Source organism: Juglans microcarpa x Juglans regia, chromosome 6S, assembly GCF_004785595.1.
Source record: "Juglans microcarpa x Juglans regia isolate MS1-56 chromosome 6S, Jm3101_v1.0, whole genome shotgun sequence".
Taxonomy (NCBI): Eukaryota; Viridiplantae; Streptophyta; class Magnoliopsida; order Fagales; family Juglandaceae; genus Juglans; species Juglans microcarpa x Juglans regia.
Window position 1 is genome coordinate 16883139 of NC_054605.1, and position 17462 is coordinate 16900600.

Below are 17462 nucleotides of genomic sequence, written 5' to 3' on the forward strand. Positions count from 1 at the left end.
CTTAATGCCAAAACTCTTAAGCCTCTTATACAAAAAAATCGTAATAAGGTGGCGGGGTGGAAATTTAAGTTGCTTTCTCAAGGGGGTCGGTTAGTGCTTTTAAAGCATGTTCTCTCGTGTATGACAACGCATTTGTTAGCGGTACTTGATGTACCGAGGGTCACGTTGAGGAAAATAAACGCCATATTAGCCATACTATCTACTTTTTTTAGGGGAGATGTGGATGGTAAGGCTAAAAAGAAATGGTTCTCTTGGACCAAAAAGTGTGTTTCGATTGTGGAAGGGGGTTTAGGTCTTAAGGAGTTTGGGCATGTGCAACGGTCTTTGCATATGAAATTTGCGTAGCGTTTGTTGGCTGTGGATAATCTCTGGACTCGCTTTTTCAAAGTGAAGTACGTGAAACGTGGTCATTTACTGCTTGCAAAAAATTCACTACTTTGTTCGAGATTCTGGAGGTCAGTAATGAGAGTAATGCCAGATGTTTGTGATAATATTAGTTGGAGGGTGAGAGAAGGAAGGATGTCTTTTTGGTTTGATAAATGGCTTGATTCAGGGCCGCTTTGTTTACGTGAGTCAGCAATTGTTAATCCTCTCCTTCAAATACAAGAGTGTTGGAATGTGAATGGCTAGGACTTAGAGCAGTTAGAGGAGTTGGTTGGAGTGGAGACTATGGGGGAGATTTTATGTAGTTTACCTGCACAAAAAGAAGGGATGGAAGTTCTCATTTGGAAGCCAACTTCAGATGGTGTTTTCTCGGCAACTAGTGCATGGGAAGTCATTCGACTAAAACATTCAAAGTTTTCTAAAATGAAGTGGATCTGTCACAAGCTTTTGCCAAAAAAAAATATCCTTGTATATGTGGAGGGCGAGGTTTAATTGTCTTCCTGTAGCTGATAAAGTGCTAAAATGTGGTATTAATTTGGCATCTAGATAGGACTGTTGCACTAATCGGCAATGTGAGACTTTGGCACATGTGTTGTGTTCGGGTGATTTTGCTTCTCAGGTCTGGGCTCACGCAGAAATGGTAATGGGAATGCCTGTGATGACTTCAGGTACCTGGTGGGGGCGGGTTTCCACTTGGTTTTTAATAGCAAAGAAATCGTCTCAAAAGGGGCTACTGACTGATTTACTGCCCACGATTATTACATATAGACTCTGGCAACACAGGTGCAAGGCGCGCATGGAAGGTCTCTTAGAGTCTATTGAAGGTGTTTGGTTATCTATTAAATATTGGCTTAGAATGATGATGGCCGAACATGCCAAAGTAGACTCTATCTCGGCTAGTGATGCCCAATGTATTGTCCGGTGGAGTAAGCCTAGTCTTCATGGGGTAAAGCTGAATGTTGATGGGAGTTATAGGGGTAATCCGAGGGCTTGTGGGGGAGGAGGTGTTATCCGAGATGGCCATGGTGAGGTAAGAGATACTTTCTCTAGTTTTTTTGGTCAGGGTACTAATAATGAGGCTGAACTTCAGGCCTTACTTGAGGGAGTGAAGTTGTGTAAAGAAATGGGTTTCATTAATGTGGAAATTGAATGTGATTCCAAAATAATAGTTGATTGGATCATTTCTGGTAGCTGCACAATGTGGTACATTTGGGAGTTTTGGGAAGTGGTGAATAACGAGTTTCAAGGGGTACTTTTCTCTATTAAACATATTTATAGGGAAGTTAACCAAATTGCGGATTTTTTTACCCGACAAGGAGAAGCTGGCTTAACTTGTAGATATGCGGAATGAGATGTTTTTCTGCAACAATTGAGAGGCATTGTTAGGTTGGACAAGATTGGTCTTCCTAATCTTAGATTCTAATTTCTGGTTTTATTTTGCTGCAGGTTTATTTAAAGTAGGCTTGTCTAGTTGGTTTTTGTTTATTTGTTTAGTTTATACGTTTGGTTTTTATTGTAAATCCCAAGTGTCTGGCTTATTACCACGGTTTTCCTCCGTCATAAGTGAGGGCATATCAATAAACTTGGGACGGGGTCATTAGATGTATGGCTACCGGCTCTTCGAAAAAAAAAAAGTTTAAAACTCCTAACGCAAAATGAGAAAAACTGTAAAATACTAAATATATTTAAGAAAAACTTATAAAAAAAATTTACTTAAATGAGAAGGCCATGCAGTAAAATGTCATAAAAGAACCCGTAGAATATTCGAGGCATCTATAATACACAGGCCACAACTGATCATGTAACTGTACCTATCGAGAGAAATGGACAATTAAATTCATTGTCATTAATTGTGCTATCTAGCTCCACAATATTAAATTCTAATCCTTTCGACGTCATGGACAAATAAATTAATTATATTAATGCGCCGTTACATATATATAGATATATATCTTATCGGGCACTAAAAATATATTCTTTTTTTATTTAACACAAATTATTTAGCACAAAATTATTATTATTTTACCAAACATAATTTCTTAGTTTAAAGTAGTTTAGATGTGCACCAATTTGCACGATACAGTGTCTCTTGGCCGAGTGTTGCCTCGTGGAGTTCATAAAAAAGGCAAATAAAAATAAAAAAATCAGTCTTAGCTCAGCCTCGATCCCTATATTTAAACCTAACTTCGTTCGATCGGCCTGTTGGTCGAGGTTCAAATATTCTATTAATCAAACCTGTGCGCCTGATTGAGAAATTAATAATATAATAACACCACTTGATTTTATTGCATGTGCACGTACGTGTACAAGATTTTTCCTGATCATGGTATTAATTAAAAAAGAATTATATATATATATATATTTCACCTATTATGAAATAAATAATTATAGAAATATTCGTTAAATAAATGAAGAACAAAATTAGAAGGAAATAAAGCACGACAAAGATCGTGTTTTCAAGCATTTGAAGTATGAAATATAAGAATAATGTTATAATGAAAAAGAGTCGGTACGATTCGATTCTTTGTTTTCAATCACACTCTCGTCTCTCTCAGAACCGTTAAATTATGTACAAAAATGAATTCAATATTCTAAAATATAATTTAAAAAAGATTCTAACAAAAATTGTCTTATCATTCATTCTTGAGATTAACCCTCTCTGACGTCATTTTTCTGTCACGGTGATATCAATTTTATGGGTAAAGATACACTTTTACCATCATTTTGTTATTCTTAGCATAGTTTTTTTTTTTTCCTTTTAAGTATTTTTTTAATACTTTTAATATTAAGAAAAAATTTAAAAAAATATATAATTTTATTAATAATTAATTTCTTAATAAACAAATTTAAAAAAAAATAATAGAAACATGATAAAAAAGTGATAAGACTATCATTATTCAAATTTTATATGATGTTAATCCAACATATTTTCAAGAGAAAAATAATAATAAATATTACAACTCAGTTCATCGTTACAATTTTTTCAAATTTTAATATAAAATATAATAAATCATTTAATTTTTTTAAATTTTAAAATAATAATAATATTATAATAATATTTTATTATCTCAACTCAACTCAATTTAATTCAACTTATTTCAACATTCAAACATAATCTTTTAAGCATGAACCAAAAGTTTGTATATATAGTAAAAAAATCAAATCTAGATATTTAAAGCTAGCCGCAATTAACAGAAATAATAATAATAATAAATTAATAATAATAATATATACAAAAAGGAACATATTATTCGAAATATTCTCAAAACAAAATAAAAAGAAAAAAAAAAACACGGGCAGAGAGATCGAGAAGCTGCTCGACAAATTAGAGCTGCTAGCACGATCTTGGTACGTACTGGTGTTTGATTGTGGGACGATGGTTGTCTTCTTAAAGATAAGTACAGTTGTGACTTTGGCATTTTCATTTATTTTACAATTATGAGTCTTTCATACTTATCTTCCCATCGATGGAGCTTAGATACGATAATCACTTAACATGAACAACTAGGTGAAGGAACGTGAAACACACGTGGATGGAAAGCAACAAATGGTACTTGTAATGAAAACTCCCATACATAAGAATTTTGTCCATCTTCCCCAACATGTATAGATTGATCTTGCTGTCTGTTTTTGTAAGAGGTATCTTTGTTGGGTCCAATTCAAATTTCTAGGCCGGAACATTACAGAAGTTAGCTCTTTGGATTCCAATAATCACGTTGTCCTTTTCATGAGCATGCATTTGTCGTAATTGCACCGTCCAATTGCAACCGTGAATCATCGAGTACGTACTGATCTTTAATTATAAGTATTAATGTTTCTGCTTATAATGAGATTGAGTAGTACTACTACATGCACGATATATATATAGAGATATATATACAAACACACATACACACACGATCTTCATAGATTCTTATCCATATATTAAAGCTAATCATGTTGTGGTTGCAAATTAAGAAAGATTGGTCAAGAGTAAATTAGATACAATACTAAGTGCTACATGAATAAAAACGTTTATTTGTAATCAATTATTTGATCGATACGTACATATGGAATAATTAATATATATTATACATGTAAATAATTATCATCTATATGCCTTTAATTTGACTCTTTTTTAATCCTGCCTTCTCAATTTTTGGCTTTTATTGCCGAAATATACTTGTTAATACTTGAGAATATCTATTATACTATAAAAGCCGCTATCGGCAAATGAATAGGAATGAATAGTATTTTTATTTGACAATTTTTATTGCGTTAGCTTATCTCCCTGCATGACTAATTGTAACTATGGTTGTATTCTTGATAACTAAACTTCTCTGTTCTTTGTTTAATCATTCCAGTTGCACCTCCTTTCAGTTATTTCACAGTGAACTCGTCACTATGTCAGTGTGGGTTCTATTGCTTGTCAGAATGAGGAATGGTTTGGCCGGCTAATGGAATGGATGGACACTGGCCGAGTCCTCTCTCTCTCTCTCTCTCTCTCTCTCTCTCTCTCTCTTCTCTCTCTCTCTCTCTCTCTCTCTCTCTCTCTCTCTCTCTCTCTCTCTCTCTCTCTCTCTCTCTCTCTCTCTCTCTCTCTCTCTCTCTCTCTCTCTCTCTCTCTCTCTCTCTCTCTCTCGTCAAAATGGCGAAATCCACATGCCCTCCTACCAATAATCTTTTCCACCGCCATTGTGATTTTTCTGCAACTTCTCTTTGTCTCTCTCTCAGCTCCCTCTCCCTCTGGAGTTCTCTCTCAACTCAGATCCCTGACTTTTCTCTCTCTCCACCTCACAGCCCTTACTGCATTCAACAACCACCAAGTAGGCCAGACAGTGCCTCGTTGGCGACTCGAACACAGCCCTAACGCCTCTCTCTCCCTCTGTTTCTCTCATCTCGGCCACAACCTCAGTGACTTCCAGCACCACTAACAGTCGCGCAACCTCATGCTGGTAAACCTCTATCTCTAGATCTCTATCTGATAGCCTCCCCCTCTTCATATCTCACTTTATGTTTCTCTCTTCCTTTTCTCTCAACAATGTCGTATGTCTCCTTGTTGTAGTAGTGGCTCCACTGTACCAAGCTAGGTAGGCTCCCTTCGACTGTGACCCAGCCCCTTTCTCAGCCCCTTTTTCCTTCCTCTTCACGCATAGTTAAAAAAATGGAAAGCAAGCAACCACCGTAACCCCCTCCATGCGCCACTACTTAGCTGCGATCTACCCTTGAAATTGTTGAGTATTCAGTGCTTATAGGTGTTCTAGGTTCTGCTTTTTCTCGACAACCAAACAAGTTGTCCTCGAATTCGTACTTTGCTCAATTTCCGTCCTTTTTCAACTAGAAGTTTTGTTCATAATTATGGACTAAAGCTCTATTTGGTTATTGGGGAAATTTTATTCAAGAAATAATTTTGCATCTTTTCTACTTTTTTCAGCAATCAAACATGTGATAGATATAAATATATATATATATATATATATATATATATTTCATGCTTCAATTATCTTCAACTATGATTTTCCTATATGTACAATATAGGGGTCAATTTTGTTCAATTATTTCATAAACTTTAAATGTGCCTTTATTTGTAGATTTTTAAGAATGAAGGACACAAAACGAGCACTTGTGAGTAGTTCCTTCAATATGCTCTTGTCCTTGAATTGTTGGGAGTCCCATTTGATGAAATCACCATAAATCGCAATGTGGAGGGTAGGCCATATCTAGTATAACTGAAGGTAACAAATTTTATTTATTTCTCTTTCCATTTAACTGGGTGTTGATACTTTTGTTTACGCAGGTCCGGGGTCCATGGGCACTGACTGGTAATAAAGATTGGTAACCCTTTTAGTTGCTTTGAAAAATCGGGCATATTTCAATTATTATATAAACGTTTTCACCACTTATATGTTTTATAAGAATTGGCAGTAGATCAATTAAAATTTGTAGCAAAGGCGACTAAGGAGTTTACTAAGATTGTTTTCTTTTTCCTCTTTTTTTTTTTTTTTTTCTAGGTTTTGTTGGGCCAAAGAATGTGCATATGGTACTAGTGGCAAGTAAATATGTCCAGGTTCATATTCCATTGCATTACCTTACATGTTGGCAATGCCTTTGTGTTTTTTTAATAAAAAACTATTGTGTTACTATTCTTTTCTCTCTTTTTATTTTTATTTTTACAGGAGTGCGATAAAGTTGGCTTAGAATTTTCTAATTTTAATTTCAATGTATACCATCATGACGACTTTGTGGCTATAGCATCTAAACCTTTGTCCCTTATAGATTTGGATATTGTCTCTTGTGTCATTCCCCTTAAGGAGACAGTTTAAGAATTCGTTAAAAACTTCTCGTCATATTTTTCACATTTGGAATTGGATATTATAGTCAATGCTGGCTCATCTGAGGGTATTTTGGTCGAGTTTTATAGGTATGGTTAGGGTTTTGTTCTATTTAGCAAAGCAATTAGATCAATCAAAATGCATGCAATTGAATATATTTTCTTAGCATTTGGTCACTCAAAATAGTTTCCAAGAATTTGCCATCAAAACTACAACCTTACACGTCTTATACAACTCCAGTAAATTGACTAGCCCCAAATTGTGATCAGCTACGTCGTTGTCAGTTCTACTGTGGAGAAAACATATGAAAAGGGAGAAACAAATAGCTTCCAATCCTATACAAATGGACTGTTCCATGTATGCAATTTATCTTTCCCACTTTCTTGGTTATAATGGGAGTAGCCACCAAAATGTTGAAATGGTGTACAGTTAGGACCACCCTAATTAGCCAGTGGCTACAAAACTGAGGCCCCACTCTTTTTCAAAAACAAAATTTGATGCAGCTTTGCTACCGTATTTATCTTTCTGGTGATAGAGTCATGCTTATAAAAAATCTGAGCCACACCAATGTCTGCATTTGATGTATCTAGAATCGCTTTCTAAGATGTGCTCCCATATCAATGTGGGCCTGCATGCCCACTATGTCAATCACTTTGTGGTTCTTAATGGATTTGGTTCAAGTGAGGTTGACTATTAAGAAAAGTATTTTGCCCAAGATATATCCTAGGGGTTGGCAGCAGGGCCCCGCCCCCGCATGGGTGGGCGGGCTACCACAGATTGCCCATGCGAGGGCTGGGGGCAGTTTGACCCCAGAGGGGCCCCCGCCACCTGTGGGCGAGGGCGAGATATGAAACCCCCCCCCCCCCCCACTTGCATAGTACAGGGAGAGGGTTCCCCCGCCCCGCACCATGCAGGTAGCACCCTTAATATATCCCATACACATTCATGTGGAGGGAGAGTGCTCCAAAAGAATGTGAACTTTTATGTGGTCGTCTTATTTGATTGATTCATATGAGCATTATATTCTTCTGTATTTTACTATGAGGTTCAGGTATATTGTTATCCTTTTTGGCTAATTAATTTTTTTCTCTTAAAATACAAATCATAGGTGTTTCTTTTATATTCTAGTATTCTACATTTATTTTATATCCAAATTGAACAAATAAAAGAAAATAAGAAGTAGTTTTAAATAGACGGTCACTCTCAATTCTAAAAGTGAAAAATGCAATTTAATAATTCGATAAAGCCGCATTTTGCAAATAGTTTGTACAGGCTTTGGTGTTTTTAAATTTGTGCTGCTCTAATGTTTGTATTTCTTTTATTTTGTCACTTTGTTCCAGTTTTTGATCCGGTTTCTTGGTTTGATCTATGCAGCGAGTTTCTAAGGTTTTGCTTTCAAACTTGTGCTACTTTGAGGATTGTATTTAACTGATTTTCTCACTTTGTTCTATTAATTGCTCAAGTTTCTCAATTTGGTCTATTTTCGATCTCTCTTGTTCTAATGTAGATGTGTTCTCATTTACAAGATTCTACCTTCTTTTTTGGGGTTTTGTAATATCAAGTTTTTGCTTTCCAACCTTGTCAAGAAAATAGATGGCTTCTAGTCTCATGGAGATTATTGGACCTAATTGTTACCGCCATGCAATTAGTGTTGCTGTCTGTTCTTTGTGTTGGAAAATTAAATTTCTGGTTAGATGGTTTGTTTTATGTTTGGTTGAATTTAACATGGATTGTTAGAGAACTAATTTTGCTCGCAATGATGATGTTCACTATAGTATAACCCCCATATCAAACATTCTTTTAATTCTATGATTGATCTACACCAAATATTTTGTTACATGTCTTGCATTGGATGTACGAAGGAACATGATGTGAACATGATGGAACATCTGTGTTATCATGGCTAGCAAATGAGCAATTCAGAGTCGCAGAATGTATCTACTATCTAAATTTTAAACCATAACTACTCACATCACAGCCTTAATATATGGTTTCTATTCATTCAAGGAAAATTACAGCAAGATTCATGATTACAAGTGAACTTAAGTGATATGCATTATCTTTTCTTTTTTAATTCATCTTTTCAAAGTCTCAGCTTCTCTTACACATATGTTTGCATCATGACTTTATAGCGAGTTTTAGCATTTTATTAACTTCAAACGTGATCGTGAGACCAACCTCGTTTAGGTTCTTGATGGTCTAATGTACAAGGGTGAATATTTGTTCAAGAAAATATAGATTCTTAAGGAGCTCCTGAAGTTTAAACCTTCTGTGAAATACTGATTCTGATGATTTGGAGTGGTTTTCACAGTTTTATAGTGAACAAAAGAAGAAGCACATAATAAGAAGTAATACAGGAGGTGGGAAAGGAGAATGCTCCTCAAAATCTGGTGTTCAAAATAATTTTGAACTGTATAATCTTGTTTGTTTTGGATGAGTCTTGTGCAAACTCATTTTGAGCTTACACTTCAATTTACACTGATGCAAGGCTCTATTTTGTTATTCAAACAATTATGCTCATTATGAACTTTTTCCTATTTCTTATAGTAAAAACATAATTGGAGATGAATTCATGATAGATGTTCCATAATATGCATAGAAATCTGTTTGAAATGAAATAATTTGCTATATTCTAAAGCTATTACAACTTTAATACAAATACATTTTTGTTGTATGTAATAAATACATTTTTTATCATTTTGTGCTATTATATGCTTCTATATAGAACTTTTATATTTTGAAAATGTTCTTTTCTTCCAACTAGGCAAACGTGCCACTGCTCGTATATACATATATATATATATATATATATATGTATATATGTATAGATATATATATATATGTATATATGTATGTATGTATATGAGAGATTGGACCAAAAGCTTATCATGGCCGACATTGTAACCATGTCCTTTTAGTCACGTCTCTTTCTCCAATTAATCTTATAATTACCTGGCCATGCATGTCTTTGATATATTACAACAGAGTTTTCTTTACTTTTGTTGCATAATATTCTTTTAGTAGTCCTAATTTTTGAAGGAAGCAAGCCTGGAATTTAATAGAGATATCCAACAAATCTTACGATCCAGTACTACTACTGTATATTTTGCCCTGGCCTATTAATTTTCCTGATGTTTGAAGATCATGGCCGTCTCCTTTACAGCTAAGTATACCTGTTTTGCACCACTAATTGGCTTGGTCGAAGAGAATATATATTCTATCTCAAAAAAATATGGGTGGAATGGTCGTCGTAGATGAATATATAATCATGTCTTCATGAGAACTTCATAATCAACAGATCAGCATCGAGAGGGATCCATGTATTTCCGAACCAAATTAATGTCTGTGAGATTTAACTTTCTTGAAAGGTACAAGCGAATGATATATGCACACAGATCTAGAGAGAGAGAGAGAGAGAGAGAGAGAGAGAGGATGCCTTGATATAAAGATGAAAATGGTGGAACGATTTATTCATGATCGATTTTGATATGCGAATACTAAAAGCTGTGTCTGTCTTGTGGGTGACCAATAAATTGTATCATGCCCACTTTCAAATGTCAGTCAAAAGGCTAATAGTTATAATTTGGATGGAATATTCAACAGAAATCTTGCTGACCGAATAGCCATTTCAAGAGCAACAGGTTTTTTTTTTTTTTCCCTTTTAATTGGAGAATTCGTGAAGATCATGTATTAAAATGGAAAGTGTAATGGAATATACAACAGAAGTTGTGTGCTGATCACTGAACGATACGATTCCTAGCTAATAAGAATAATGGATTTCTTTTGTGATGATTTATGTTTCAAAATGGAAAGGAATAAATGCACTACTCATGATTCTTTTCCTTTCGTTTGTTTCAATTTTGTGGTGATCATCTTGGACTCAGTGGAAGAGTCAAGATGCTCTCATTAAGGTGCTTCTGCTTAATTAATTTCTTTAAACCATCAAGTGTTCTTCCAGTCCCGGTCCATCCCAAAAAAAAAAAAAATCCCAAACCAAAACCCATCTTTCGGCCGATAAATTAGTTTTGGTGAAGAAGGTGGTCCAAAAATGTTTGTGGCCACGCATATATAAGCCCCGAGACTCATATAATATTCAACCTCATAACTTAAGAAGTAGACTCACTACAAGAAAAACGAATATTTTTAATAGATTATTTACAATGAGAATAACTATTTGTGACGAAAAGAGACTCATTTTAATAGAAAATAATTATTTTTACAGGAAATGATTGACTACAAATAAACAGTTACTAACATTAAAGTACTGGTTATTCATCAAAAACAAATGAAAAGCCATGCTGGCTACTAACCTTCCATGTACCATAGTGGTCGATCGGTGGCATGTGTTTGCACGAGTTTGAAAGTTGGAAGAGAGATCAAGAGAGTGAGGAAAAAAACTGCCAGTTATACATTAAAATCCTCATAAATCTTAAACAACATTTATACACAAGTTGTAACATTAAAGTGCTTGTTTAGATATTGAGAATATTTCAAAATATCTCTTAATAGTAGTAAAAAAAAATAGTGAATAGTTTGTAAATAGTAGTAAAATAGTTTGAAAATATCTTAAAACATGTGTATTTCCAAACAAACCCTAAATGTTATGTAAGACTCGTGATATATGCATTTCGATGGAACTGAACTATACAATTTGTAATAAACATGTCTTCTTCATATGCTCATAGGTTGTGAAGTGAAGTAAAGCAACTCCAAGAGCTTCGATGGTGGACCTTAAAGACTAACAGGGGGTTATATTTAGAGGACTGTTGTATAGCCCATCTCCCATTTGGATGAGGCACTTCAAGCATAAAGTTAAAAGTCTCTCTCTCTCAATTATATTTTTTTTCTAATTTTGACAATTAGGTTGTGAAAAATGTGAGTATTGATTTTACCACACTACACATTTCACAATCGAAGATGATGAATTCAGGCAAACAACAACTGTGAAAAAGTTTAAAGAAAGATCCAAAATTTACTATTCGAGATAATATCGCTTCTGTTGTACTCTGATTTAGAGTTTCTAACACAATTTCTAAGATAATTCGATCAAAGAATTAAAAAAAATATCTATTTATCGAGCATCGCACGTCCCGTTTCACAATTCATATGTTAAGATCTTTCTAGTTAATAAAGGGTAACTTGGGTCGTCTGTGACTCGTTTAATAATTGCACTGCTCACTTATAACCAGACGATCGGGTGAATAATGGATCATCAGAAATATGTACGAAAAATGTATCAAAATGAACACACGTTTCACACTTTCACTATTAGAGGTTAATGGACTCCCTCTCACGTGAATGGACCAAAGACTGACCCAGAATGCTCTCTGGGCATGCATGCGATTCAGATCCTTCAATGGTTGTTTTTTTTTTTTTTTTTTTTTTTCCTCCAGCCCAAATTATCGCAGCCAATTTTCTAGGGATATGGCCGCGAGTACAACTTGCATGTGAGAATTTAGATCCCCATTCATTGGGAACAATGAACATGTTCAGATGGGCCTTCAATTTGCTGAACAAAAATACGATCGGTTGCTCTATATAATGGAGATGAGCTTAAAGTTGCATTTAGATGCCGAACTAAATTAAGTTAAGTTGAATTGAGATGATAAAATATTGTTAGAATATTATTATTATTTTGATAATTGAAAAATTGAATTGCTTATTATATTTTGTATTGAAATTTGAAAAAGTTGTAATGATGAGTTGAGATGAATTGAAGTGGGTTTAAGAACCAAACAAAACTTAAATCCTTGAAGTTCTACCTTTTCCAGAGCCTCGATATAATGTAGTGATTAATATAATGTGAAATCATTACTTATTTCAAAATTTTAAGATGATAATAAGATGTAAGTTTTATTATTTATTTTATATCTTAACTCTCACTCTCACGTGTGAGTTAGATTCCTCTCAATGAGTGGATCCAATATATAAAATATTTAATTAAATAGAATTAAGTATAGAGTCTGAATTTAAACTTAAAACTTCTACTCTGGTACCATTTCAAAGTACCCACAATTTTGATAAAATGCACCATGCAAAATGTGTGCTTGCGTTGTATTTATAAACTATTTACGTACAATAAGATAACTATAGATTCTACATAGATACCATTAAGGACTAATCATTACTGAACTTCTGGTGTTGGATTTGGACTCATTGCTATTGGACTTTTATGTTCAATGCAATCTTTATCTGTCTTGTTTTGGAGGTAGACGTGGACTTGGGTTTAAACTCTATTCTTGCATATCAAGAGGTTGTAGAGATAGATTTGGAGTGGACTCTTGTCTTGTGCTGTTGATGAACACGGTTCAATAATGCACGATTTAAAACTCTTGGATTCATTTATCCAACAATTTGAAAATTCGAAGTATAGACTTATAAAGAGTTCAAACTCAAACCTGTCTATAATATTCAATTACCGATTATCCTAAAAGGTTCAACTTAATGAAAATATGAAATTTCGATCAGATTTAATGATTTAGTTTTCATTAATTCCAACAAGCAATAAAATTTAATCAGTAATAAACCTTCTTCAAGATGAGGTTTTAGGTTAATTATTCTCAAAACTGAATGAAAATGAATATAGCATATATGATAACCTGGCCAGTCTTGTTATCAAACTAACGACCAGTTGTCAGCAATTGTACAAGGCGAGTTTGATCATGTGTTGCATTCACTTTTTTTAAAAGAAGTGCGCCGGGTTTAAACTCATCTCTATAATTACAAATATAATTTCTCTTATATAAATTACACCACCGCGCGCAGACCATATATATGCCTTCTAACTTTTAACTGCTATCTTTTTATTGCTTTTGAAAATTTTTCTTGCGCACAAAAGAAGTTTGGTTACAATAGATCATGATTAATGTAGCACCAGCAGAATATTACAGTGCTGCTTAACATCCACGTACAAGCGAAACAAATAGACTATAAGACTCATGCGCGCAAACATGAACAAACGACAATCAGAACCCTTTAATAATGGAGGAGGGCAGGAGAAAATGATCAGTATTTATTTAAGGAACCCGATTCCTGCATTCTGGAAAGCGCCTTCTCGAGTTGGCTCCACTTCTGCTCCAATGTCCCAATATACCCAACGGAAATTCTCACCAACCCTGGTGAAATTCCAGCCAGTTCCTTCTCCTGGGTATTCATCTCACTACTGGTACTACTGCCAGAGCAGGACAGGAGGGTTTCGTAGTATCCCAGGCTAACTGCCATGAACCCAAACTGGGTGCTATTCTGCAGGTAGTGCATCAGCCTGTTAGCCCTTTCCTCGGTCTCCATGTCCACGCAGACGAGCCCTCCGTAGCCATAGTCCTTGTTGGCAAAGGACTTCAAAAGGGTGTGTTGCGGGTGATCTTCAAGCCCAGGGTAGATTACCTTTAGCCCCAGTTTCTTCATCCTCGTGGCGAAAACCAGTGCTCGGTGGCAGTGCTCCTTCATTCTCAGGCCTAAGTGAGGAATTCTCTCGGATAGCTCAAATGCAACCTTGGCGTTCATCGTAGGCCCCAAAATCATCAGGGGCCCTTGGTGGAGGTCCATCATGGAGTTCACGAGGCTTGCTGGCCCACACACGGCTCCTGTCATTTGTCATCGTGGATATTATATTTACAGTCGAACGTCGACACTTCAGGGCCTCAGACCGTGAACAAATTCTTGAAAATAGCATGAAAATATTATCAACAAGACATGTATAAAAGGCTGCCACGTTTCCAAATATATACCAAACCATTTTCGAGAAGACAAAGTAACGCTTCAGCCTTCAACCACTTTCATAATTTACGTTATTTAAACTTTAAAGCTATCCGGATATTATAGTTCAACCGACAAAGACAAGCGCGGAGGAGCCGAAGTATAACACATCACACCACGTATGTCTAATCCACACGTAAACAAAAGCTAGCGATATTAGAACCCTGTACAGGACACACTCTACTGTGTGATCCTAGTCGTACTGAAAAAAATAAAAGATAATGATAAGATTATTACTCTATTATTATCTATCTATTATTTAAGTATATTTTAAATTTTTATATTTTTTTATCTTTTTTTAACATTTTTAATTACAAAAAAAAAATTTAAAATATAGAACTTTATTAATATATATTTCTTTAATTATTAAGTAAAATAAAAAATTAAAAAATATCAAATAAAAAAATAATAGATAAATAGTAATTGAGTAACCTATCCTTATTCAAAAACAAATGAAGCTCAGCTGCCGCATAACACAGGTCCAGCGTAAGAAGTACATATAACAGGTGGCATGTTTCCAAGGCGGAGCTAGAAGTCTAGACTACATCATTGACCACAAGTAGAATTAGGTTGCATTTAAATTGAATTGAAATGAAAATAGAATAATATTTTTTAATATTATTATTATTTAAAAATTTAAAAAAATTAAATTATTTATTATATTTTATATTAAAATTTAAAAATTTATAATAATAAATTAAAACGAGTTAAGAGGTGTATAATAATCAAACGAAACTTTAAACAACGACGCCAATCCAAAGTCTCTCGTGGAGCTAGCAAAATACATTTTTTTTTCGTTAAAATTTTTTTTTATAAAATAATTACAAATTATATAATTTTATATAATATGGTATACCTATTTTATAATAAAAATAATTTTATAATTTAAAATATTATATTAATATGAATTTAATTTTATAAAATTATTTTATAATTAAAGATTTTTTTCCAGTAATCTCTTAAATCAATGTCCATTTTTCAGTGTGTTCTTATTTTTATTCATTTCCTTTTCATTTCTTTTCTTTTATTATTTTTTAAAGAAAAAAACGATTAAAGTTGTAAGACGAAAAAATGCTTGCTTGCCTGCAATAATGTCGGCCCCACCGCTGATAAACTTGGAGATACTGTGGACCACGACGTCGACGCCAAGCCTTGCCGGCGAGACCACCATGGGAGCAAAGGTGTTGTCGACGACAACCTTGACACCCTTGTCGTGGGCTATCCGGCAAAGTTCGGGTATGTTGGCCACTTTCAGCGTGGGGTTCGCGATGGACTCGAAGTACAGCACCTTGGTTCGGTCATGGACGATGGCGTTCCTCACCGCCTCCAAATCGTCCAAGTCCACGAACGTCGTAGTAATGTTGCATGCCCTGGGGAGGAAGTGGGTCATCAGGGCGTGGGTCCCGCCGTAGAGGGCCGTGGAGGCGACGACGTGGTCCCCACTGCTGACGAGACGGAGGAGAACAGAGGAGATAGCGGCCATGCCGCTGGAGGTGCAGTAGGCAGCCTCAGTGCCCTCGAGAGCCGCCATTTGACGGCTGAGATTCAACACCGTTGGGTTGAAGTGACGGCTATAGATGAAGAAGTCCCGGTCGGGGCCGAGCTCCCCGGCGAACATTCGGCTCAGCGTCTCGGGCTCCATCACTGTGAAGGTGGCCGAGGCCTCAATGGACATGTTCACGCCTCCGTGCTCGCCGAACTCGTGGCGCGCCGCCGCTAACGCTGCTGCCGGGTCCTCCCACGTCGATGACGAGGACAGCATTTGTTTCTTCACTGTGATGAGATTATCGCCGTCCAAGTCATCGGACTCGGTTCTTTTCTTTTCGGGGAAAGCAAAGCTTTGGGTTTTGGTTTCAGCCATGTGTTCGGGGCTTGGGTGCAAAATGCAAATGGCACACGGGTCCGGAGAGATTGAATGGAATGGGGAGGAGGCTTCAGATGTGAATGTTTAAATAAAGAGAGAGCGACAAATGGTTACGGGTCAGAAGTTTTATTTTTTGCTTTTAATTGAGACAGATAGCCAACGAATAATAATAAATATTAATGCATAATAAATGTTACATAATAATTTATAATAATATAAATAAATATTTCGTATATAACTTTATGTCATGATTCTATTGGTTCCAATATTTCTACTTTTTAGTAGGAAATTAACAATTTTTTTTTTTTTTTTTTTTTTGTTACCAATATTGTTTCCTGGCCAACTTTGACGATCTTAATATGGATGCACCACATTTATGGAAGACAAGAGAGAGAGGAGAGATATATCTAAGCATGTTTGAGAGATAGAATGAGATAGAGATCAGAGGCTCTGTATTGATCTTGCATACTGAATACTGAATGTATGTTGCCCACTTAATGGGTATATACAGCATGACTGAACTTACGCAGAATTGCTACGAGTATGGAAATAACAAACACCAAAATCTCAGCTATATATTCCTTTCCCCTATAATAGAGCAGACAACTAGACTATTGATGATCTTGAGTATCCTGTGTTAAATGCTTTTCCCACTGACGGTGGCCATCGAAATTTTTTTTTTTTACTTAGTGATTAGGTAAGTATTTTTTAAAAAAATATGTAATCTTTTTTGTTTTTAAAAAATATCTATGTAGTTTAAAAAATAATCAAAGTAAAAGTAAAAAAAATTAAAAAAAAATATTTGAAGTGTTCAGTAGAAATTCTCTACGGACAGAGCAACGTCCTAATGGTGAGTGTTCTAGAATATTGGATGCTAAGGGTGCGTTTGGTTACCAAACTCACCTCAACTCATCTCAATTCATCATTACAACTTTTTCAAATCCCAACACAAAATATAATAAACAATTCAACTTTTTCAAATTTCAAAATAATAATAATATTAAAAAATAATATTCTAACAATATTTTATCATCACAACTTAACTCAACTCAACTCACTTCAACATCCAAACACACCCTAACTCTATCAAGATCAAGCCCTTTTCAATTCAGCAGGACAAAAGATGCAGATCATGGGGACGGAACTAC

At 35.1% G+C, this 17462-nt stretch overlaps 1 protein-coding gene across 1 annotated transcript; it reads right to left on the minus strand.

The window, feature by feature from the left end:
- Positions 1–13479: 13479 nt before the first annotated feature.
- LOC121237841 (methionine gamma-lyase-like) lies at positions 13480–16413 on the minus strand. Its single transcript, XM_041134740.1, has 2 exons — positions 15534–16413; positions 13480–14278 (listed from the first exon to the last, which is right to left on the minus strand). Exons 1-2 carry the CDS (start codon positions 16309–16311, stop codon positions 13701–13703), a joined length of 1356 nt encoding a protein of 451 aa, XP_040990674.1. The 5' UTR covers positions 16312–16413; the 3' UTR covers positions 13480–13700.
- Between the last annotated feature and the right edge of the window lie 1049 nt (positions 16414–17462).